The sequence below is a fragment of the Lygodium microphyllum genome, chromosome 29 (genome assembly GCF_053477565.2).
Source record: "Lygodium microphyllum isolate KBCC chromosome 29, Lygodium_microphyllum_v1.1.10, whole genome shotgun sequence".
Lineage (NCBI taxonomy): Eukaryota > Viridiplantae > Streptophyta > Polypodiopsida > Schizaeales > Lygodiaceae > Lygodium > Lygodium microphyllum.
In genome coordinates, this window is record NC_141163.1 from 30,076,675 (window position 1) to 30,101,759 (window position 25,085).

Here is a 25,085-nt window from a genome sequence, read left to right on the forward strand (position 1 = left end):
TTCTTGTGTGTGGCCAAAAGTAGCTCTCTTCTTCTTCTTCTTCTTCTCGTTCTTGCTTGCTTGAGCTTGTGCTTGAGAGAGGGAGTGTGAGAGTGTGAGGGAGTGAGTGTGTGAGGGTGAGGAACCGAGGAGGATAAGCTTTCCATCTTCTCCACTCTTCTTCTCTTCTCTTCTCTTCTCTTGTCTTGCTCGCGACAATGGAGCTTGGAGCGTGGAGCTTGAGGATGGAGCTTGCTTGAAGCTTGCACTTGGATCGTGGAGCTACCGGAGTACGCGGGAGAGGAGGTAACTCGAACGGCACGGAGGTAAGCTCACTACACCCTTAGATATGGATGGCGTGTCGGTTATGTGAGAGGTAGCCATTAGTGCTCGGCTTGGAACGCTTGAAACAATAAGCGGTCCGTGGGTCTTGGCGGTTGAGTGAAAGCTCCCACATTTTGGTTCCGTTGCCGGGACCAACGGATTCAAGCCTTGAGCCCTTGCGCGCTTTGAATCGAGCATCAAGTAAGGGTTTCCCCGAACCAGTGCTTGAGATAAGTAGGAAGTGAGGGGGTTGAAGATGGTATTTAATCTCCTTGGCAAGTAGGTTTTTGTTTTGTTTGAGGTTTATATTGAGAGACGGAGTAGTGTAGGTATTTATTTTGTGATTTGGATGCATTAGAGTAGGAGAAAACAAGGAAAAACAAAGAAAACAAGCACCAGGGTTTACTGTTGCAAAACAGGGCAAAAATCGTGCAGGAATTAGCAAAATGCTTGCTAGTGATGCCTAAGATCAGCATGCGAGTGATTGGGGGCACCAACACCATGCCCGGGAAGGGGTATAAGAGCCAAGAGGCCAGGGGAGAGCTCATTTGTGACTGTTCAGTTTGAGAGAGAGAGAGGGAGAGAGAGGGAGCCGTTGCACGATTTGCTCCGATCTAGCCATTGACGAGCCTACCGCGCTAACCAGGTACATAAAACCCTTCCCCTTCTCATCCTAGATAAGACCTAGAGGTTTGTGCTTGGAATGGTTGGGTAAATCACAAGAATTGAGCAGGATTGGCATCGCGCTGTTTCCCTCACGCCGCATTCGGCCCGTCCGAGCGGTCGCTCCTGGGCCGAGCCCCAGAATCGGCCCTCGGCCCCTTACCATTCGGCCACTCGGCCAGAACCCTAGTCGGCACTCGGGCCATCCGAGTCAACCTATCCGAGTAACCCTACTCGGACCGTCCGAGGCAACTGTCCGAGTCAACCCTCTCGGCCGTCCGAGTCAGGCTCTTCGCCACGTGGCACATTCGGCCCTCAGCCAACTGCCGTTCGGCCTGTCCGAGTTATCCTGTCTGAAACTGTCATTCGGCCCGTCTGAATAAAGATCGCCCGAGTCAGATCTGGAGATTCGGCCCTTGACCCCAAGCCATTCGGCCCGTCTGAGTGACCCACTCAGACCCTGCAATTCGGACCAGTTGGTCCGAGTGTAATTTCCTGTCAAATCTGTCAGAAATTTGACCCGACCCGGCAACTATGCAGTGGCGTAACTTGTCGAAATCTTAGCAGCCAGAGGTAGGCAATTGCGAGACACAGAGACTTAGACGCAAACCACTGAGTTGCAAGAGTTGATCGGCCAAAAACGAACGCTGCAACAGATTAGAAAGCCGCTGAACCTGCCAAGACGACCAGAAAATTGACCAACAAACCTATCAGGCCAAAACGACGCGAGAGTGCATAAGACGCTTAGAAATTAGTCGCCGCACTCACCCTGAATTTTCGCACTTGAAGTACACTTAAGGAAACTGAAAGCCTGATTGAGCACAAGCGCACAGGAAAGGACACACACGTGGAGTGGCCATAAATTGAGGATTGTATTCGATAAGGGAACTCACTCAGATAAGCCACTCAAGGACCCCACCAGTAGGAGAGGACCCCCGCAGAGCGGGCCCTACCCCCTCTGCACCTCCCCCAGGTAGGTTGGAGAGAGAACGCGCATCGTGATAGGTCCTCCAAATTGGACCCTAGCGTAGCAATAACTCTACATGAGCATGGATTCGTCCTGGCAAAAGAGCAACCAAAAGCCCCTGCCCGAATAGAGACCAACAGAGACCCTAGAACCTCAATAGGCCCATCTAGCCAACAAGGACAAAAAGACCACACCGCAAAAACACATACGTGTTGCATTCGGACTGCATCTAGTCAAGGCGGAAAGCAACAACATCAAGCTACAATCGTGAGAATGACTAGATATGACAGTCCTGACGATAGATGCTCCTTGAGTAGCACTACACCGACGATCCAAGGCACCAGTGGAGAATCCACATCTGGTCGTGTAGTTGGGGGCTCAAGGGCATCTGTCAGAAGACTTAAACTTACAAGCCAGGACCCGGAAGATGAAGACATAGTACCACCTGCTTATCTTAGGGTCACACTCACCACGAAAAGAGAGCATACTATCGATACTCTGATTGATGAAGGAGCAGAGTTCAACATCCTGACCTATGAATTATGGGCCCTACTAGACCAACCAGAGCTCGCACCGACTAGTGCAACTCTTAGCCCTTATGGGGGACACCCACAAGCACTCATAGGGAAGTGCAAAATCCTTGCGACAATTGAAACGGAAAGCTTGCCTATCCTATTTCATGTTCCTTCAAATAGTGCTAGCTGCTGGAAAGAAGCCCTTTTAGGAAGACCCTTCAAAAGGGTGACCAAGTGTGAGGCTGACTATGTAGCACAGAGGATACACCTGACACTACCGGGTGTGAGAATAGTCACGACCTTTAGCAAGGGTGACCTCATTGAACCTCGAGGGAAAGGCAAGCAGGGTGCTGACATGACAGTCAAGCCTGCTGATGAGATCGGGGACTTGTTGGAAGAGTTAATACAAGCGCAGGTCGAACAACGAGAACCAGTGAGTGAGGCCATGCCGGAAGTAAGAAGGTCAGCAGACAATGCCAAGGACGGCATTGGGACTTACAAATATCGTAGAAAACCCCAAAGGAAGCCCAAGCCTTATAGACGCAGGCATCGATGGAAGGTCAGCACAGCGCAGCGATGGATATCCACAGCATTGCTGTGTGAGCAAGGGTACTACACAGGTAACCAATGGATTTGGGTACCAAAATCCCCTGCTAAACCGCCCCTACCAGCTGAAGGCTAGGGTGCATCAAAAGCAATGAAGCACAGGAGGAAATCTAAGAGAAACTCTAGGGCTCGAGGCAAGAAACCAGACATGATTGTTCAAAGGAAAGAGCTTCAGCCTAGCCTGCTAGATAGACAAATGTCATGTGTAGCCATTGAGCATGCACAACAATCGTTAGTGCCCAAAGAGCCTTTGATTTCCCAAGGAAAGAACAAGCATCGTAGACACAACATTGGTCAAGGCAAGGCTGATCGCTCAACAAATCAAATGGCACAATCGTCTAATAGCCTCGAGCAAATCATTCAGCCAGCGCCAAGTCCACCTAAGAACCCTAGATCTTCTACATCCTCTTTTTCCAAACAAACACAGGAAGCACAACACCGGTTGTTAAGGGAAACTGCTCAATTCCAATCTCTATCTCCATCTAAGCTTCCAAATGTCCATGAGGAGGGACATGACGCCATCTGTAGCTCTCAACCCAAGGATAGGCATGAGCAACCTAATGTGACTGGATCAACTCGTGCTCGATCTACACAGATGAGTACTCCAAGGGCAACAAAAAACACAGCCACTTCCGGCCGCCCTAGGGACTTGACACCACAATCCACCAAGAGTAGCCAGCCCACTAAACTAGCTACTGCTATTTCCAAACAGAGATCACAACAGTCACAGCCCTTGGCCGTGGCAGTGCCCCGTGTGGAACGTGTCCTGAGTGGTTTACCTTTGGAGGAGGTGTTGCAACCAACTCCCTCGAAAACTCCAGCACTTTCAAAGTGCCTAAAGCCTAAGCTGGAGGAGTTAATCACAAGGGGGCTGACTGAAGAGCTAGACTTCCCGAAAAGGGAGGCAGTTGTGCCCTCACAGCCTGGTAAGGCTGTTCAGCAGGCCACGGCCATGTCCCACAAGGACACAGTAGAGGAAGAGAATGCTGAGGCCCAACCAAGCACATCAACGGCTGAACTGGTCTAGGGTCCTGAGACGTTGAGCGAGGCACCTTCACTGACTAGGAAAAAGAGGAGAAAACAACAAAGACAACAGCAGTCACACGTAGTTGTGGACCCAAAGAGAATTGAGACCAAGAGTGACGGAGAGCTAGGGAATAAAGCATCAAGTCCATCCACCAATGAACCCATCGATGCCCCTCCTGATGACGGTGAAACCACAGTCATATCTGTATGCTCTAAAAAATTGAAGCAACCGTTGCCATCAACAGTTGCTTCCAGCACGCAATCCACCGACAATAAAACTCGCGTCGATCAATCAAGAGCGGATACAACGTCGTCACAACAGGGTGACAAATCTATACCAATCACATCCAAGAAGAACCATGACAAAATAGCAGCAAAACCCCAGGAAAAACGCACGATCCCTGAGAGCATAAGCAATCCTAGCGTTGACCAATCTTGCTCATCTAGGCCTGAACCCCCAGCTAGGCTAAAGCCTAGACAATTCCTAGAACCTTGCATGAGATGGCAACCGAGCAAGCCCTCGTTGAACATAGAAGTGTCGCAGACTGCTTATCTGAGTTGGATGCTAAGCTCAAGGTGTTCACACGAGTCCACATCCTTGCGAACGTGGGCACAATCCCCAAGGAGCAGCTTGGAGATTACTTGCCCTTCCCTTTATCCTGGGAGGAGCAAGAACATCTTAATGAGCACTACGATAGGCTTTTGCATGAACACATGCGACTCATCGCTGACGAAGAAGCCGACGAATTGCGCTTAACCGTCACGTTCAATGAAGTGCTCTGCCGACCGAATCTCGTAGACATTGAGCAACTAAAGCGATTGTCAGCAGGCCAGAGTCAATTTGAGCAGCGTTGGTGCGAATGCCGCGTTGTAATGGCCGAACTAGGGGCTCGGATCATGACAATCTCTGAGGAGAGATTGGCCAAATGGCGGTCTCAAAGAGACCCAACCTATGTGGCACCAACTTCCCTTCGAGTGCTAACTGGCATTTGGGGTATGGATTTAGCCGGAACTAGCCTAGAGAGCCCCTTGATTGATAAGGTTCTCACTGAGGAGGAGTTACACATTGCCAGTAGACTCGGACAAGGTTCCATGCTGCTCGACGTGGCAAAATATCTATCGGTACTAAGTAAGCTGCCACGAGTGCTGGATGCGTGTGCCACGCTCCAGTACAACCCTGAGTTCTACGATTGGTTCTTATCCTCGTGAAGTGACATGGATCCATGAATGTGTATATAAATAAACACTGATGTTTGTGTCACCATGTATAAACACCGTCAACACACACGAGCAATGATAGTCAAGCGCAGGAAGAAGAGTTGGGTCGGACGGGCTAAGCTTCTCAAATCCTCCTCTCATCACACACTTAGAAGCCATGTGACCATCCCCATCTCCAAGTGAAGGGCATGCAACCCACATTACCGCCCTAGGAAGCCTTGACCAACAACTCTGATGGTGTAGACAGGGTATAGTCCCTTCCTACACGCCTTCTTCCCTTTCCGGTCTACCCTCCCGAGGAGGAGCCCTGCCTAAATCCGTGACCGCAAGCCGACGTAACCCGGCATGAACCAAGATCTCCTAATGGCAGGAGGCTAAATATACATCACGGGGGCCATCCCTCTATAACAATCACTGCATGCACTACCCCTCCCCTTTTTGTCCTATGCGCTTGACGACCCAACACAATCCCTTACATACAAATGATCTTATCATGAAACGAATCCTAATCCTTCATTCGCATCTTACAAATCCCCCTACGAGGGAAGCATGGAGAGTCAAAAACAGCTAGCTTGCAAGGACGCTCTCCACAGCCGACGGGAACATGCGGCACGTGCCCCTCCACCGGTGCGCTACGTGCCCACCCTCAAAAGGTACGCGAAGAAGCGAGGCCCTAAACGACACCAACCCGGACGAAGGCCGAAGAATCCCCGGGCCAAGAGTGTCGCGACTCAAAGAAACGCACAGCATATGGCAACGCCAGTTGCATAGACTCCCAATGCGCGCTCGGGCACTAGGTGCTCATGAAGTGACAAAGCGGCCAGGGATAGGGCAGAATTTAATAAATTGCTTAAAGACATTCTGGAAATGGCAGCGACCCGGGACTACACGATTCAGGTCCCGGCCGATATGTTCCCTGTCCAGCCTCACGGAAGCCCCGCACTAACACCACCCCAGTCGCCTAGCCAACCGGACTCACCCCGCCTCGTACCTATCGACTAAACCCCTCTGATGAATAAGTAGCTCGACAAGTCAGCATACCAGCACATTTTGTTTTTTGATGAGTAAAGGGGCAAGATCCCCACTTGTACACATTCCCGTTACTTCTCATTAATGTATGCGACCTTAACAAGCAATGAAATAGGCATCCCAATAGACATCATAGAATTCTGAAAAATTATATCTTATCATGATTGCAATTGTTCGATGCACTTAACACAAGCGAGCATATACTCTCACGAAGTGACAAGTGGATGCAGGATAATACAAGTCCTTGTGCGAAAGTATTCAATGCCCGATCACCGCAAGACCATTGACCCCACAAAAAGCCGCGACAAAGCCACGCTGCCAAAAGCAAAAATCACCCTTGCCGACCCCACATCGCATGGCCCAAAGCATATTCATGGGCTACGCTCTCTTTCTGGGCCAAGCTCTATAGTTGGCTCACAGCAGTCGTTACCTCAATTGTACCAACATCGCGTGTGTCGCGAGGAGATTTGCAATATCTCAAGTGTATCTCCCCATCTCAACAACTGCTTCTCTAACAACGAGACTAGGGCACAATCATCACTGTAATATCCATTTCTTGAGCCTTCGAGCTTGACATTTTCCAACCCACTGAAAGGCTGATCGCCTCAACATATTGCAATGGTTGTACTCAGGCAAGTCAAAAAAAAAAAGAACGAAAAGAACGAAAAGAACCACCCATAATCACAGCACAACACCTAGGGGTCCTCAAATTAGGTACGTCCAGTGACCTTGGTCGACTGGCTCCATCCCTAGTCTCCTAGCCCTTTACCATCACCCACAACTGTTCAGAGCACATCAAGGGCAGGACATACCTGGGGAGCTTGTCTCGCCTATGGTTAGACCTGTCACCCTAACCCACTTGCACAATTCTCTCTTGCACTCTGCCTTAGTACCATTGCAATTGGTGGTGGCAGGCACCGCACGATTGGCCATGCAAAGTACACCGCACTCATCAAGCAAGCCCAATAGTTTCCAGCTACTGAAAGTGCGGTGTCCCTGTATTCAATTATGCTACATCGTGCAATCACAATGCAAAGGATGTCTCATATATCTTCACGTGTACTTCTTCTCCACATGGACAACTTTGCTTCATCCACGCATTGTTAGGAAAAACTAACCCGTGGTCTTCTAACTACGTAATATCTAAGTATGCACGAGCACTCACATAATATCTGCACCGAAGTATATCCACAGTTTGGGTCCTCAAGTGCAGGACAATACTCCCGGCTTGCTTAGAAGTTCGACCTATCTCCCAAACTAATCAAAATATGTCTTGTGCACGATAAGAAGACTAGCACTACCCCTTAAGGAGAGACCACATGCGAGGTTTTCCAATTGCAGGTACAAGGTGTTGTTCGCTTTTCATCAACACTCAACTCTGAATTCCTATCCTTATCACCCTGTAAGCCTGCCAAGAATCGTCATGTGCAGAATCCCCAATAAACCAACACTTGTGCTGGCCCTCAATGCAATCCCCAACACAGAATAGCCCTACCACCAACTCCAACAACCTTCCACCAGCCACCTTGGCCACCAACAGGCCCCCAGGACCTTCTGCCACACCACCACCAATACTCCTCCAAGGAAACCACAGGTGTCCTTGTCACCCACGTCTTCGGTGCATGCTACAGCCTATTACCTACGACGGTGAGTGCCATGGGACTGGCACTCGTCTAGGAGGGGGGTAATGTTAACCCTCAAACGAACGAAGGTGGAAAATCCGGAAAAGCTAAAGCAGAAGACAAAGACAAAGGCCAAGGCAAAGAGAAACGGAAGACAAAGACGCACAAGGAGAAGAGTCCTAAATAAGGGAGAAAGGCGCACAAGGAAAAGCGCAAGTCAAAACTTTTGTAAAAGAGCGCAATCGCATCATGGTTTAATTCAAAAGTGCCGGGGTCTCACCCGTGCAATTTGTAAATGTAGATGGGCGGTGGAAAGGAAGCTAGGAAGATAGAAGGACAATGGAAAAAAGGGCCTAGGCTACGGCCGGCCATGTAAAAAAGGGAAAAAGGGGATGACCGCCCAAAAGGGATTTAGGATTTTGTATATAAAGTTGAAAAGTGAATGAGACGCTCATTCTTGTGTGTGGCCAAAAGTAGCTCTCTTCTTCTTCTTCTTCTTCTCGTTCTTGCTTGCTTGAGCTTGTGGTTGAGAGAGGGAGTGTGAGAGTGTGAGGGAGTGAGTGTGTGAGGGTGAGGGACCGAGGAGGAGAAGCTCTCCATCTTCTCCTCTCTTCTTCTCTTCTCTTCTCTTCTCTTGTCTTGCTCGCGGCAATGGAGCTTGGAGTGTGGAGCTTGAGGATGGAGCTTGCTTGAAGCTTGCACTTGGATCGTGGAGCTATCGGAGTGCGCGGGAGAGGAGGTAACTCGAACGGCACGGAGGTAAGCTCACTACACCCTTAGATATGGATGGCGCGTCGGTTATGTGAGAGGTAGCCATTAGTGCTCAGCTTGGAACGCTTGAAACAATAAGCGGTCCGTGGGTCTTGGCGGTTGAGTAAAAGCTCCCACAGGCAACCAATCCACGTACATGACTAGGAGCTTAAGAGAGAGAGGATTGTCTCTCCGGCACCGCATGAGCCTCCACTCTTTGTCTTTTACTGGAGCTAGATGCGGATATGGAGCCCCCACCACCAATGGTAGAGGCCTCTCCCGCATCGGTTGAAGATACGCGCCCACATTGGATGCTTCCTCGTTAGTAGACATAAGAGTTGGTTCCAATGATGGGAGTTGGACTTCTTTGTGTCCCTCTCCACATGGATCGCATGCAAATTGAAGGACTCGTGCTTCTCACGAGTCATGGTGCCGATGACAGATAAAGAGGCTTGAGAGAGAGAGAGAGAGAGAGAGAGAGAGAGAGAGAGAGAGAGAGAGAGAAAAGAAAGAAAGAAAGATCTATTAACGTCTCTAAAAGGCCAGAGTGGCCTATGAGACCATAACCAATACAAATGGTATCATCATCTCTCACCAAATAAGAAGAGATAAAATTTATGTGTAAGTTTACATGGTATATTGGAATGAGATGTATGGAAACTGGAAAAACTGAAAAAGTTGGAAAAAGACCTAAGTTTAAAAAGATCAAGAGTGTAGGGTATCTCCCCCTCAGTCTATGGAATCCACCAAGAGAGAGAGAAAGAGAGAGAGAGAGAGATACTTGAGTCTCGACTCTTGAAACTTGAGTCTTGAAAGTTGAAAGGGAGGGAGACTCGAGAGGCCCGAGGGTTGGGGTAAAGTTGAAAGAGCAAGAGTGAGAGAGAGGGGATGGGAGATGAGAATGGCAAATGCTTTGATAGGGTGCGGGATAGAGGGAATGGGAGATGAGATTTGAGAATGGAAAATGCTTCGATAGGGTGCGGGAAAGAGGGGATGGGAGGTGAGATTCGAGAATGACAAATCACAAGTCCATTCAAGAATCAAGATCCAAGAGAGGAAGATGAGAATGGTAAGTGCTTGCTGAATTGGTGTGGAAGCATGGAGGAAAGGAGCACCTTTTGTAGATGAGAGAAGGGTCAAAGTTCAAACAGTCAAAGAGGGATCAATGGTCAAAGGGAGGGCTGCCAGCTGGAAGGAATCCAAAGAGGGCTGGGGACTGCATGGCTGGAAAAGGGGGTGGGATGAGGTATCCAAGGCTTCCCACCCCCCCAAGAGTGCCACGTAGGCAAGCAGAACACACAGGAGTAAGGGCGGGGGTGCAAGAAACGCGGGACGTGGGATCTAGGACGCGCAGACCAGGTGGCCCAAATAGGCCCAAAATCACGTACGGATACGTACCGTACGTCGTACGGAGGCAACTATGCTTGTATTTGTCTAAAGTACCATTAACCTTTAGCTTGATCCTAAGAATCCACTTCGTTCCAATGACCGCAAGAACGATCCCCCAAGGTCCAAGTCCCATTTCGGTCAATAATATCCAATTCCTTTTGCAGGGCCTCACGCCACAAAGAGTCTTGAAGAGCCTCGAACCAACTATCCAACTAAAAATATGCGATGTAATCATCTGTAAACAATGATGTATATGAAGCATTAGGGGCAAGCAGAGCAGAGCTAGGGCCCTCCAAAGTGCAATCTGGTGGAAGGATCCCTAAAACCCGCATGGTCTACTGGTATCAACGAGGTAACGAGCCTTGCGGAGGGGACTTGGAAGCTAAAGTGTTTGCAAGAAGGTCAGGAGCGGACAGGAGACCCAGCTCAAAAGACACAATCTCATGCGATGTGAGCAAAGGTGAGAACATAGAGTCCTATGCAAAAGACTACACTATGTCCCTCTCATCAAAGACGACATCCCTCCTATTGATCACCTTATTCGCCCAAGGATCGAACAAACAGTAGGCTTTCGCTTCAAAAGAACAACCCACAAAGGTCAAGAGATCGGATCGAGGGGTGAGCTTTATTATCTTGTAATCCAAGGTGTTCGTAGTATAAGCATGACTACCAAAGACTACAGTGAGAAACAACTAGCCAAGTTCCAAAAAATACCTCGTACTGAGTCTTTTTAGGGACCGCCACAGTCGTAAAGGTTAAGGATGTACACCGAAGTGTTAACCTTAACCCAAAGGCACTGAAGGAGATCTACTATAAATAGCATAGAGTGTGCCCGGTTCCTACGCTCTACGACTCTATTCTCTGTTAATAGAGGTGAGTTGGCATGCAATGCCTTAGTCTTGTAGAAACTCAAAGAAGTCATGGGAGGTAAACTCGCCACCAAAATCACTCCTCATAGTACCCACACAATGACCAGTCTGGTTATGAACCAACAGCATCCAAGCACTAAAATAAGTGAAGGCATCTGACTTATGCTTGAAGAAGTATATCCACATGTACCTAGAGAAATCATCCACTATAAAAAAGAAGTATATCACGCCATTCAAGACAGCAATGGATATGGGACCACAAAGATCTATATGAATGAGCCTAAGGGGTTCCTCAGCACGTATGATAGACTGCTGAGGGAAGGGTGTACGATGCTACTTATCTAGCTGACATACTTTACAAACCTCTCAAGATAGTTTTAGGTATGGAAGGCCCTCAACCATTCCTTGACACCATAGCTCATAAAGAGAGTCATAGCCAAGATATCCTAAGCAAAAATGCCAAAGACGCTCAGAGTCTGTGGGCTCCAATGTGGTGGCCAAGGCCTAGAAACGATAGAACTCCAAATCATAGGTAGTTGGCTTGGTAAGAAAATGTGTCATGTGGTAAAGGCCATTAGGCTATCCTTGCCGCAAGCAATCACTAAACCGGTCTAAGAGTTTAGGACCTCAACTATGGTCGTCGTGAAAAAAACTGCTCGCCCCAACTGACAAAGCTGCTGAACAAACAACAAATCAGGGACATGATAGACATCATTCAACGAAGCCAAATCCAAACCTTGGTCAATGGCAAAACTAACACGACCGTGGGCTTGAATCTTGACTTAGTTACTTCCTACGTAGACTCTCTCGGTTACAAGGACTCCAAAAATAAAAATGTCCTCTATAGGAGTCATGTGATGAGTGGTTTCATTGTCCACAAGCCAAACAGGTGCTGATGTGCTTGGCTATGACAATTGGGCCTCTGCAATCACCTTGTCAGGAGGCAACTTGTAGATGTGAACGAGACTCACATCTGATGTCTCTAAGGAGATGATATAGGCCTCTACAAACTAGTCAGACAAACCCTTTGGAGTTGAGTAGTCCGCCGACTTGGATGGCTAACCAGTGGCAGTGTGGGTTTGGCATCGCCACTACCTCCACTGAGAGTTGCCACCACCTTGCTTCCCTACTAGGGATTACTCAACTAGGGTGCAAAAATCTGATTCTTGGATTTTGGCTATGTACCTCTTGCCTTCAATCGACACTCGTCGTCATAGTGGTCAGCCTTTTTACAATTTTAACAATACCTACTCTTCTTAGGTACATTCAATTGAGCTAAAACATGCATTACTTGCTAATTAGCCGCTTAAACAGCCCCAAAACAAACTAAAAAATGCTCTTTTAAGTAAAACCCTAAAATGGGGAGCGGTTCGAGAGAGTTTAGTAGAAACCCTAAAACGAGGAGCGGTTCGAGAGAGTTCAGTGGGAAACCCTAATTTTTGGGGCACCCTTCCACATCTATAAATAGACAGGCTACCCCCATTCAGATTTATTTCATCTATGCGGGGTTCTCACTCCACGTGTAGGTTTCAGCCATCAACCTTCTCCCACGTGGCTGTCCAGCCCTCGAGACTACTGCCACTCCATCCGTGTTTGCTCCTACTGCTAACACCTTCATCCATGCTGACATGAGCTGCTGGCGACATCATCACCTGCTGTGATCTGATCATCCAGTCATCGCTAGCCACATCAAACACTATTTCAGCCTGTTGTTTACAGCAAACTGTGCGCAGTTTCAAGACTCCGATCGGTGGTACACTAATGCGTTTACCAGTTTCCAGCCTCCAGACTACTGTGTTTTGGTGACGAATCTGCTGCCATTCACTATTCAGCACTCCTACACTACGACTGGTGGTCACAGACGTAGGATTTGTCTCCGGTGGACGTCACACTCCAACATTGCTCTGCCCTTGAGCACACTGTACACTTACATTCATTTACAGCATTCATTCACTTCAGAGTTGTGTTCTCTCTCTCCCTTCTTCTGTTTGTATTTGAGTTTTGAGTTTTGAGTTTTGCGTTTAGGGTTTGAGTTTTGCCCTCTGTGTTTGTGTCTGTCTCTTTGTGTTTCTGTCGTGGTGGTCGTACACTCTCTGTGTCCTCAGTGCAAACCCTAGCAATTTTCTTCACATGGTATCAGTGCTCTTGTAAAGAGTATCCTGCGGATATTGTGGCAAGCTAGTCTTTGTGCGAGGCACGCAATACAACTCATAACCGAATCACAATGTCCCAGACAACCTTCTCTAGTTCCTATGATGTCTTATCAAGCTTCTCCATCATTGGAGGCCCTGAGACGGCATTATGGACTCGTTGAGGAGGACGACACTCCACCTTCACCAGATTTCATTAACATGACAGAGGGGGACTTTGAGGAGTACTATCACAACAAGTATGGTGATGTTTACACCCCTCCTACCAGTTTTGCTACCACATTCGGACCGGTTGGTGAGGCTGGCCACCTCTCCGATCATGGAGGACATACGGCATTCAGAACGTCTGGCGATCCATCTTCATCATCTCAGCCAAGTCCAATGTCAGGTTTGTGCAATTCTTTTGTGTTGCATGAATCAAAAACCTCGCCTGTTTCTTCTTTTGAGATACAGGGTCCGGATGGCTTTGCGTATGTGAACTTCAATAGAGGGGGCTCACGAAGCAGACGGAATTCAAGTACATCTACAGCTTCTGTTTCATTTGAGCATATCACACACACTTCTCACTTCCCTCCCATCCCACCCTCTTCTATATCACACCTTGATCATCTCTCATCATCTTTTCAAAATCTTGGATTACACTCCACATCTGCTTCACACACCCTAGGGGTTGGATCTTCCATCCCCGTTCCTAGCACCTTTTCCTTCTCCACCCCATTCTCTACCTCTTTGCACCATGGTACTTCGTTAGGGGGAATGCCACCCTTTAACACAGTGTCTCTCACCTTTCAGCAAATGAGCTCACCCATCACTCCTGGGTCGACTTAATTTCATTCAACACATCATCTCCCAACCTCGATTGGCAACCTTCTACGAGTTTTGAGTGTCAATTCTTGCCTTATGCAAGGCTGCATGATCAAGTCCACAAGAAATCCTCATCACAGCCTTATTCAGAGCAGAGAGGGTGCCTTCTTATTCAGAGCAGAGGGGGTTGGTTCCCTCTTCTTCAAGAGGGAAAACCACCAGTGGCAAAAACTCGCAAGATGTGAAGGCAAGCCAATCAAAGGGTGACTCCTCTTTCTCAGATGGAACCAAAGAATCTAGACCTATCTGGCAACAACTCCCTAAGAAAAACGAGTTTTGCACACACTGCCAGCAAGCAAGCCATGTGGACGAGGAGTGTTGCTCCAAGGCCCAAGGTCTTCCACCTAAAAAGCCTCAGCAGACCACTACAACTGCACAGTCCAGTGGGGCTATGCCTTCTGCTCCTGCTTCATCTGCTCCTTCAGCACCTGTCGTTGCTGCTGGACATATGGGTCAAGTACAGCCTCAGCAGCCCATCTCTTTCACTACCCCTGAGGGACTGACTAATTGGTCTGCAGGTTCCAATCCCGTTGCACTTTATGCATCTATCTCACCTTCCTCCCCACATCAGGAGTTCCCTTAGCAAAGCCCTGCCACTAGACATGCGCGATGGTAGCCACCTTCTTAGACTAGCATGTCTCTAGGTTCTTTTGGATACCCTAGGTCAGTCTAGCATTCATTTTTCGCACTCTTAGAGTCGGGCCCATAGGATTCATTGTCCTTAGCTTTTCTATTCTTTTGACTTCCACTGCATTTGCTCACGCATTCATTGCATTTATTTTGAGTTAGATTTTCTTTCTGTTCTATTTTGCTTTGGAGCATCTCACCACTAACCTCTGTGTTTGTAGATTCTCATCTCTTTTGCAGGGTTTTGTTTTTTTGTGTAGGGCTAACTTGAAGATTGCTTTGGTCCTACCTGGGTTAGAGACATGGGGATGCGCACCGTTCTTTTCATGGTTTCATCATCCTAGGAGTGCTTGATCTTCTTCTAGTATGGCAGTTTCCCCTCCCAAGGCGGATCGTGCAGCATCTCTCTCGATGCTATCATGGCAGTGACTTCTACCTTGCTCTTCTAGCAGGGTGCTTCATCCACTTCATCTTCTTTCATTCCTTATGGTTCTTGGCACCATATGAAGTAAACTTTACCTTACTTATTCAAAAAAAAAAGGTTCCATGTAGTTCCATCCACCTTTGTAGGGTTTGGTAGGCCACTGGGCAGCCAATATGCACCTTTTGTCCGATGCCCTGTCCTCTCTGAGGTGACTACTTGAACTCCCTTGGTAAGATAACCATCGCCTCTATAGTCTTGGTAGGCTACTGAGTAGCCGACGTGCACCCTTTGCCCGATGCCCTAGCTGCTTTGGGGTGAGACGTCTTGGGGTAAATAAACATCACAGTGGTTAGCCTAACCTTTCTGCTCAATTTTGGGCCTGAGAGGGGGTGTTGAGCTAAAACATGCATTACTTGCCGATTAGCCTCTTAAACAGTCTCAAAACACACTAAAAAATGCTCTTTTACAGTAAAACCCTAAAATGGGAAGCGGTTCGAGAGAGTTTAGTGGAAACGCTAAAATAGGGAGCGGTTTGAGAGAGTTCAATGGAAACCCTAAATTTTGGAGCACCCTTCCACATCTATAAATAGACAAGCTACCCCCATTCAGATTTATTCCGCCCGTGCAGGTTTCTTACTCCACGTGCAGATTTCAGCCATCAACCTCCTCCTACGTGGCTGTCCAGCCCTCAAGACTGCTGCCACTCCATCTGTGTTTGCTCGTGCTGCTAGCGCCTTCATCCATATTGACGTCAGCTGCTGGCTACATCATCATCTGCTGCAATCTGATCATCCAGTCATCGCCAGCCACATCAGAAACTGTTTCAGCCTGCTGTTTACAGCAAAGTGTGCACAATTTCCAGCCTCCGATCAGTGGTACACAGCTGCGTTTACCAGCTTCCAACCTCCAAACTGCTGTGTTTTGGTGACCAGCCTGCTTCCATTCACTATTCAGCACTCCTACACTACGACTGGTGGTCACAGACTTGGGATCCGTCTCCGATGGACGCCACACTCCAACATTGCTCTGCCCTTGAGCACTCTGTACACTCTTACATTCATTTACAGCATTCATTCACTTCAGAGTTGTGTTCTCTCTCTCCCTTCTTTTTGTGTTTGAGTTTCTGTGTTTGAGTTTAGATTTTTGCATTTAGGGTTTGAGTTTTACCCTCTGTGTTTGTGTCTGTCTCTTTGTGTTTCTATCGTGGTCATACACTGTGTGTCCTCAGTGCAAACCCTAGCAGTTTTCTTCACACATTCTGCCATCCAGGTTTGAGAGTTGATTATGTGGTTCCTTGGGATTCACTAGCCTTGTTTTGATTTTGATTTTAATTTGAGTTTGAATTTTGTTTGTCCTTGCCCTTGCCTTTGCCCTACTACCCCTTCTGAGAAGATGCAACAAGAGTCCCCCTCTATCGAGAACATGTTATGAAATTGATCGAATAATCATGCATAATGCTACAACTGACACTCAAGCTCATTAAATGTAGACATTTGAGGCTGTGAAATCACCTTCTGCACAAAATAGAAATATTTTCTTGGCAGCTTGTTAAGGAACGAGGTAACCTGATCGTCAGAGGACTTAGGAGCCCTAGTGATTGAGAACTTAGCAAGGAGACACCAATACTCAACCATCTTGACTTTTAAGTCCTCTTTGTCTATGATTTTGAAGTTTTGGAGCTCATGATCCAAATTGATGCGACGGGTCCGTCATCTAACCCTTCTGTTGTTCCTACTTCTATGGATGAGCTTTCTGATCAAATGCCAAGGTTTCTTAGAGAGTGTCTAGCTCTAATACCATGTGAAGAAATGCTCTAAACACAGAAGGCACAAAACTAATCGTACAATAAAGCAAAAACTGATAACACAGAACACAGTTAGGGCTAGGATAACTTGAAGACAATAAGCACAATGAATAATGAAGTGAATGACTAGCGAATATACAATGCTCATGCAACAAACACGCTATACAGTGAATACTGAATCTCGAACTCTCGTATCTTTGGGATCACGGCAGACGTTATGAGCTGGAGAGTGTGTCATACTCCAAAACGGATCCCGAAATGTAACAAGGTAGCCTCCGTATATTGAACACCAACAAACGCAACCAAAGAGGCTAGATCTAATGTAGACAGGCAGTGAGGAGAGAGAAAGACTAAAAACGTAGATACCTAAGGAGAGAGAAAAACTGGCTGAGAGCAACTGAGTGCAAACATAGCCACTAGGAACCAAGCGACAAGTAAAAAGAGAGAAAACACCTAAAGCAGATGCCAAATGACCAAGTGACAACTGGAGAGTAATGCCAATAGCTCTAACAGGTGGCGACAGCACCAAACGCAAACCCAACAAGTGGCAACAGCTCTAGAGTGAAGACCACAGCTCCAAGGTGAAGGCGACATCCAATAAGTAGAGAGGGAGACTGAAATCACGCGCCAAATGGTAGCATACAACAAGGGGAAGGTCTGACCGCAATGTCCTCTACGAACGGGGTATGAACAACAAAGATACAACCCTTAAGACTTGCAAAAACAAGATTGAGGGAGAGTGATGGGCTGCATGCCTATTTATAGAAAGTTTGAAGCACCCAAATTAGGGTTTGGTATGTGGGACACAATTACTCTCTAGGATCGCGTTTCTTTTTAAAATAATAAGGTTTCTTCATTAATTAAGCATACTTTGGGGTTGTTTAAGTCAAGCTAATGCAGTTTTAGCTCAACAGATGACTTGGTAGATCATCCTCAATGTTACACTTTACCTTAATGTGTTTCAATTAGAACCCACTCAAGCAAGAGGTTGCACCTCCACTCTCCTAGTGATAGATAGCTCAGTTATGTAGTGGATCTCGGATGTACTTTGTTTGCATCTAAGGTATTGTATTTTGATAGTATTTCTGCTATTGGGATCACTATCCAGTGTACTAGTTACTATGAGTTTGTATGTAGATGTGTATGGTTTGCACCTAGGCTCTGAAACTATATATTTGCAAGGCTACTAACATGTATGAATACATGAAATGTACATTTGGATGTAATGTACATTTGCAAGGCATGTATGGGATACATGGATGGTATGCAATGTACATTTATAGGTGATGTAAGAGAAGTACATTTGCATGAGGTATATTTATTTGTAGTTGATGCATGCTTTACATGAGTATCATGTGGTATATCATTGCTATGAGGCATTGGTTATGCTTAGTTAATGCATTACTTTGCCTTGGTGGTTAGAATAGTGTTGGGATTTGGCATGTAGATGCACCCCTTACGATTCTCACAATTGTTATGATTCATGTGTATAGATCATAACTAGTTTAAGTAACTGGAATTTTAGACATGCAAAGGGCATAAGCATGGTCATGCAACAGATGCACATGTCAATGGGTGTCAAAGGAAAAAGTTGTGATAAGTTGTACGCCGACTATACTGCCATGTGGTGTCTCAGCCTACGTTTTGCTAACTGCACACATCACCAGGCCGCCGTGTCATCATTTCAGCCTACATGTACTGATTTTCACTTCCGCCTACCCTGTCTTGACACTGATCCAGCCTCTCAGAACTGCATTTGTTGTTGCTAGACATCTCGCAAGGCTGTATGCCGCATTTTAGGGTCCATGAGAGTACAACATAGTCTCGGCTCATATACTCTGCCCCGGTCCTAGGAAAGGGGAGTTCGGGGGTCAATATTCATATTTGCATAGTGTATTTGTTGCATTGAGCATTGTATATATTCAGTATTCACTCATTCATTATCTTCTTAAGTGTTCATTGTCTCTATGAGTTACCCTAACCCTCACTATGAACTTTATCAATCTGTGCTTTGTCATACAATTGTGTTTGTTATCTATAGACGAATATTTCTTTACATGGACTGCCTTTGCAAGTGCCCTTTAACCCTGTGCTCCACCCTCTACTTCCAAGCATCATCCTTGTTTCAGCTTCTTCAGCACACTTGGCACCAGTCCTACTGCTCAGTGTGCTTCATTGTATCTCATACCTCACTTATGTAGAGGTTCGTGTATATATCCTTGCATATACATTCCATTTATCCAAGTATTCATGTGTTTGTGTTCACTATTCACACCCCTTTCATGCCCAGTCTCTATAAGCATGCTTACATAGTTGAATGTGCACCCATGCCAAGCTCAAATGGCTCTCCTCTCTCTAAGAGAAACCAAGCACCTGTGTTGCAAGCACCCTTAGCTCAATCTCTAATTCCTCCACAACCTTCTTAAATGGTTCCTCGTTGCATACATAGTTGCCACCCTCTCAAGCTACCACAACATCTGAACAGACTCAAACTGCCCAAAAATGGATTGCCCTTTGGCTAGCGCAGCTCCCTCTAGCTCCTCCAACCCTTGCAGTTCTTAATTGTGCTTCCAAATTTCTTGAACAGCTCCACATTAGCTGCTTCAAACAGCTTCTCCAAGTGCGACAAACTTACCAAAAACTACATTGAAATCTGAATTAAATGGGGGAAAATTTACCTCAATGTCTGAACCAATGCATCCAAGGTAACCAAAGTGTCTGTGTCTGAATTTTGCAGATCACGTAAGTCACAGTGGTCACATAAGTCACCTTGGTCTTCAGTAAGTCATGTTACTCACACTGATCAGAAGTCACCTTACTCACATAAGTCTGCTAAGCTGGTCTTTGATCACTGGAATATGAATATTGACTTGTAAAACTTACAAAGCTTGTAAAAGAATTTGACTTGTGCCAAGGATCCATGCTTGTGGGAACCAAATCTAACCTCCTAAACCATGTGAGAGTCACCAGCAACACACTCACATCTCGGCAATCCACCAAGCCATGAGCTAGATTCCTAAACACATCCATCCACCCATCATGCCTTATACCACTAGGAGTTTCCCTCAGCAGGAAAGAGGCTTTTACGTGGACAGGGGACTCTGGTACCTTCTTTCACCTATCACCACACAGTTTGGCATTTTCCCACCAAATTGGTAATTCACTCAACCATTGTATGTATGACATACTTAGCGGCCACTTACAGCGCCTTCTTTGTACTTCGTCTTTTACCTCAGGGAGGTTTCCCCTAAGGTGCCTTTAATAAAATTCTCTTTTCTTCTTCTGAGAGATTGATGTGGTCTTAGGTTACATAGCAGCTATTGGGCTTGAGAACTCTTTCTAGCTTGAGAGACACTTATGCATTTTTCTTTCATTGGTAGTGGTATGGAATACCAGGTTGTTATGGCTGGGTGGATGGGACATGTCTGGCAACTGAGTGCGTGCCTCGATTGGCAATCCCTCAGCACAGAACTCCCCTCACTCTTGACCTCATGAAAAAATTAGTTACTCCACGTTGGAGAGTAAATAGTGTTTTCCATGCTGCATGCTCCTTGACACAATCCTTCCACTTGATCTTGTATTCTGTGATAAGATTATTTCTATATCTAAACCCCTGAACCCTTAAAAGTTCATGTAAATAAATATCATAACTTCAACATCAATATTATATTGAGGAATAACCAATTGATCACAGCACCACTGACAATCTCCTTTACCCAAAATAAAAGGTGAAGTTTAACATGGGGTGGCAGCTCTGGTTATATGCCACTGAACCTGTCCAATGTGAGCCACAATACTTGATATCCCAAACGACCAGCATCAATATTACAGTCTGTTTCCTTGGCCTCCTAGCAGAATATCTTCCCCTTCGAGCAATATTGCTGCCCTATGGGTCTTATGGCTATTAGAAACGTGTAGATAGAATTTTACCAAGTTGTATCAACTCAGAGCAAAATGCTTCAACTTATTGGGCTGCCCAACTTGGCTGTGGCGTGTTAAGCTTTCTGAATTTCCAAGATTGTGTGTAGTGTACTGTACATGCAACATCTAGCAAAACTTTACCCATAATGATGCACTTGCTCAGATTCTCAAACTTCTCACCAGCATGTTGAAGCAACCATCCTACAGATTCCTAGTGTATAGCAAGCTCCTCCTAAAATAGATCAGATGACGATGACGATTTATACCACCTCCATGCCAACTGGTCAAGTTTGGAGGACCTAGGTCATCATGGCTATTCACAAGAGCAACCTAGCCTCATGTAACTCCATAGGATCCTTCCCACACTGAGCCTTCAAGCAGCACTAGCGCTCCATCAGCTCAGCTGGTCTCAAACACCACAAAGACTTTAAACACTACTTGGCTTTGTTTACCACCAGCTCACGGTCTAACCACTCTCCAGAATCCCCCCTCTTCAATATTGTATCTCTACCCTGTTAGAAATAGACAGATACATTGCTACTCATTTCACACCTTATATAACAACGAATGCCCCAAATTCTTGTTGCAAACATTCTTGTCCATAATGTGAGCAAGCTGGAGAGACCTACGAATTCCCCTAGTCTAGAAATATTTAGTTTCCATGTCTCAAGAAAACCCAAAGATACGCTGGTATCGTCAGCACACGTTGACAATCCGCTCCTTAAATCTGCACTACAAATTGCTAAACCCTAATTTTCACACAATGCTCCATTCTTATTATAGTAGTGCAAGTGCAAGTTTTGAGGTATTGTACTTACCACACTAGCCAAGACTTTGAAATAGAAAAGATAGGAATCCTTCAACACAAACTGGCGCTTTTTCCAGGATTTTATCTCGCCCCCTCGTTTCAAGAGAATTCCTGACTTATCTGGTTTTGCCCACAGCAAGGCCTTAAAGGCAACACAGCAAGAAAGCAGACAGAATCAATATTTCAAACTTCAATCAAATTTATTCTCACAAACCACAAAGAAACATCAGTGATCACTTTGAACGATAAAGCACCTTGTTGTCCATTGCCATGATGCACAATTTGTATGATATCTTCAAGCGCTTTACTGATCAGGAACCTTGTTGTCCGTTGATCCGTTGCCTTGATACACAATTTCTCCGATAACTTCAAGTGCTGGATGATTAGGCACTTTGTTGTCCATTTTTGTGATACACAAATTTCTCTGATTCTTCAAACGCTTAATTGATGAGGCACCCTGTTGTCCATTGCCATCATTGCACAAATTTCTCGGATATCTTCAAGCGCTTGATTGACTAAGCACATTGTTATGCATTGGCATCATATACAAATTTCTCTAATATCTTCAAGCGCTTTATTGATGAAGCCCATTTCTATGCATTGCCATGGCACCCAAGTATCTCAGATACCTTCAAGTGCTTGATTGATTAAGCACATTGTTATGCATTGCCGTGAACAGAAGTTTCTCTTTCTCTGACATATTGAAGCGATTGATTGATTAAGCACCTTGTTGTCCTGTTGCCGTAATACAAAGCTTCTCTTATATCTTCAAGCGCCTGATAACTAGATTGCCATGAGACTTCTTCTCCGTCAACTTCAAGCACTTTGATTGGTTGAGCACTTTGTTCTGCATTGCCAAGGTATAATACTTTTCAATCAATAATGCATTCTTTCACCATTGCCCTGACATATCTCTCTAACAGTCCGGTGCCATAATCGTATTCTTGCGGTACATCTCTCTAACAGTCCATTGCCCCATAATCCCATTCTTAAGTGACTTTGCTCTTGGCTCGCCTTATTCCATAGTGAAGTATTTGTCTGCCAATTTTCCTTAGCGCACAAAATAAGACCTAGGTGTTCCATGCCTTGGATTCTATTGTTACAATTAAGCTCGCAATTGAGATTCACCTTATACACATACTCTAAACCTAAACATATTTAATGTGATAGATAAACATATTTAATGTGATAGATGTTCAAGCATATATAACATATTTAGAGAGAGAGAGTGTGTGTGTGTGTGTGTGATTTCATTGTTTCACACACACACACACTCTCTCTCTCTCTCTCTCTTTTCGTAAAAGGTAATTGTATTAATTACGAAAAAAAGGTACAAGTTTACATGATTACAAGATACACGATGGCTCTAAGCCATCGTGTGTAAAATCTCAGTATGAAACCATAAAAGAGTTACACAAGTCATGGCAAAGACGCAGAGGAAATTGCCATATGCCAGTGAAGTAAGTCCTCCCGAGGAAGCAAGTCAGAGTGTCGAATGAGATCTATCTGCCAATGCAAGAGACCTTTAAGCCTCGCAATGTGTCCCGGAACATTAGAGGCCGAATAAAAAAGAAAGGCATTCCGAGTGGTCCAATTGTGCCAGCATCCCCAGTATCTAAGAAAGTGGAACAAGATCTTCATATACAACTGTGCCGGTGTGGGGTATTTTGGCCGTACAAAAACCCAATCGAAAGGGCTTAGCAAGAAACCAACCACAGCTCGCCAAATCGCTGACAAGAGCGACCAGATATTCTTAGCGAGAGGGCAAGAAATAAATCGATGACGGGCCGATTCCACAGTAGTGGTACAGAAGAAACAATTGCCGTTAGAGATTCGACGCTTGGAAAGGGCCGAGGCAAGAGGAAGACCACCAATCATCACCCTCCATAGAAAGATCTTGCATTTGAAAGGTGTCTTGTTTAACCAGCCCTCCATCATAGTTGCCTTCCACCATGACTGAGATTTCTGCAATCCCCATACAGTATTAGCTTTAGTAACTAGCCATTGATGATCTTTAATCAGAAGATGGTACACCTGGTTAGTTGAGGCCTTTTCCAAATTCAACTAACCTGCAAGGTCCTAGTCCTGCCAAGGACGATCCAAAGCAAGGGGGCAGGAAAGGGTTGCCTGCTCTGGAGCACTAACAAAAGCTATTCCCATAAATCACGGTATCCGCGAGGGATTCGAAAATGCCTCCTGGCTATACGAAACGATATCAAGACATTACGACTGGCAAGGGTGGCATCTACCTGAAGTCAAGCCCATACGGGCCATGTGGTTAAATTTTGGTCTGAGCTCCTGTTTGCCTTCCCACGAAAGTAATCTCGAGGCTGCCAACAATTCCAGTTGAAAAGAGTTAGTATGTAAGCGGTCCTCCGCTGGATGCCAATGCGCCTTCTAGAGAACCAATTTCCAAGAGCCGACCAAATGAACAAGCAGGGATGAGAAAGGACTAGAAAACCGAGAGTCTGCATTAAGAACATGCCACTAGGAGCTCCGAATTTGTGTATTACCATGCAGAAGCCCGCGGTCCTCAAGAAAATAACAGGCTATAACGGCCCACGGGTGATGATCCACGCACATGGCACAAAAAATAGACCAACGAAGTGCCAGCATATGGGTTTCGACATCCAAAATAGCCCCACCACCCATGCGTTTGGGGGTACATGTATGCGACCAAGAAATCCATGAAATGCATGCATGCAATGAATCCTTCTTCCATAACATGAAATGAATGGGCCGAGTAAGAGCATTCAAAGTAGTAGTAGTCCAAGGCAGCAATGGCAAGAAATATGTGAGCATTGGTAGCATAATTGTCTGAGCCACTTTGAGGCGAACATGGAAGGGCCAAGCTTGCAACTTCCAATACAGAAACTTAGCTTCCAGTTTCTGTGAAATCCACTCTAGTAGTTGCTTTGGCCGAATATCAACACCCAAAGGGTACCCAAGATGCCTGACAATGGAACCACGGGGAACAACCTGTCCCTGCCAGCCCAATGACTGTAAGTCGGACTCCAAGCAACTGAGAATGGTTGATTTGAAAGCATTGATACAAAGACCAGAAGCATGACTAAAGAGCATCCAAACATCTAATGCCTTGCGAATATTGTCCTTGTCTGCACGCAAAATCATAAAGTTGTCATCAGCCAAAGATTGACTGATGAAGTGCTGTCCAAAAGGAAGAGACAATCCAGCCAACTGAGTAGAAGCTGCCATAGAAGATAACATCGAAAGAACCGAATGAGTCGCAAGGGCAAAGAAGAGAGGACTCAAAGGGCAACCCTGTCTCACAGAGCGTGCAAGGACAAATGGTTCTGTAACACCACCATTTAGCATAACTCGCGAAGAAGCCACAACACTAATGGTGTAGATCAAGCGGGACATCTGAGTACCAAAGCCCATAGTAGACATAAGTTTTGCGATGAAAGACCAGTCTAAATAATCAAAAGCCTTTTCCAGATCCAATTGAATCAATACCAGTTCCTGACTAGAGTGCCTTGCATAGTCAATAGCCAGTTGCACATTTAAGA

At 46.0% G+C, this 25,085-nt stretch overlaps 1 protein-coding gene across 3 annotated transcripts in view; it reads right to left on the bottom strand.

The window, feature by feature from the left end:
- LOC148010490 (uncharacterized) overlaps window positions 1-22,630 on the bottom strand; it is a 164,170-nt gene extending 141,540 nt beyond the window's left edge. For all 3 annotated transcript variants that reach the window (XM_087672138.1, XM_087672137.1, XM_087672136.1), the window contains exons 1-2: window positions 21,810-22,630; window positions 21,566-21,697 (exon numbers count right to left, since the gene is read on the bottom strand). In XM_087672138.1, the coding sequence (XP_087528264.1) occupies window positions 21,566-21,697; window positions 21,810-21,827 (150 nt within the window). In that variant the 5' untranslated portion in view covers window positions 21,828-22,630. The remainder of the gene's footprint in view (window positions 1-21,565; window positions 21,698-21,809) is intronic.
- Window positions 22,631-25,085: the final 2,455 nt, after the last annotated feature.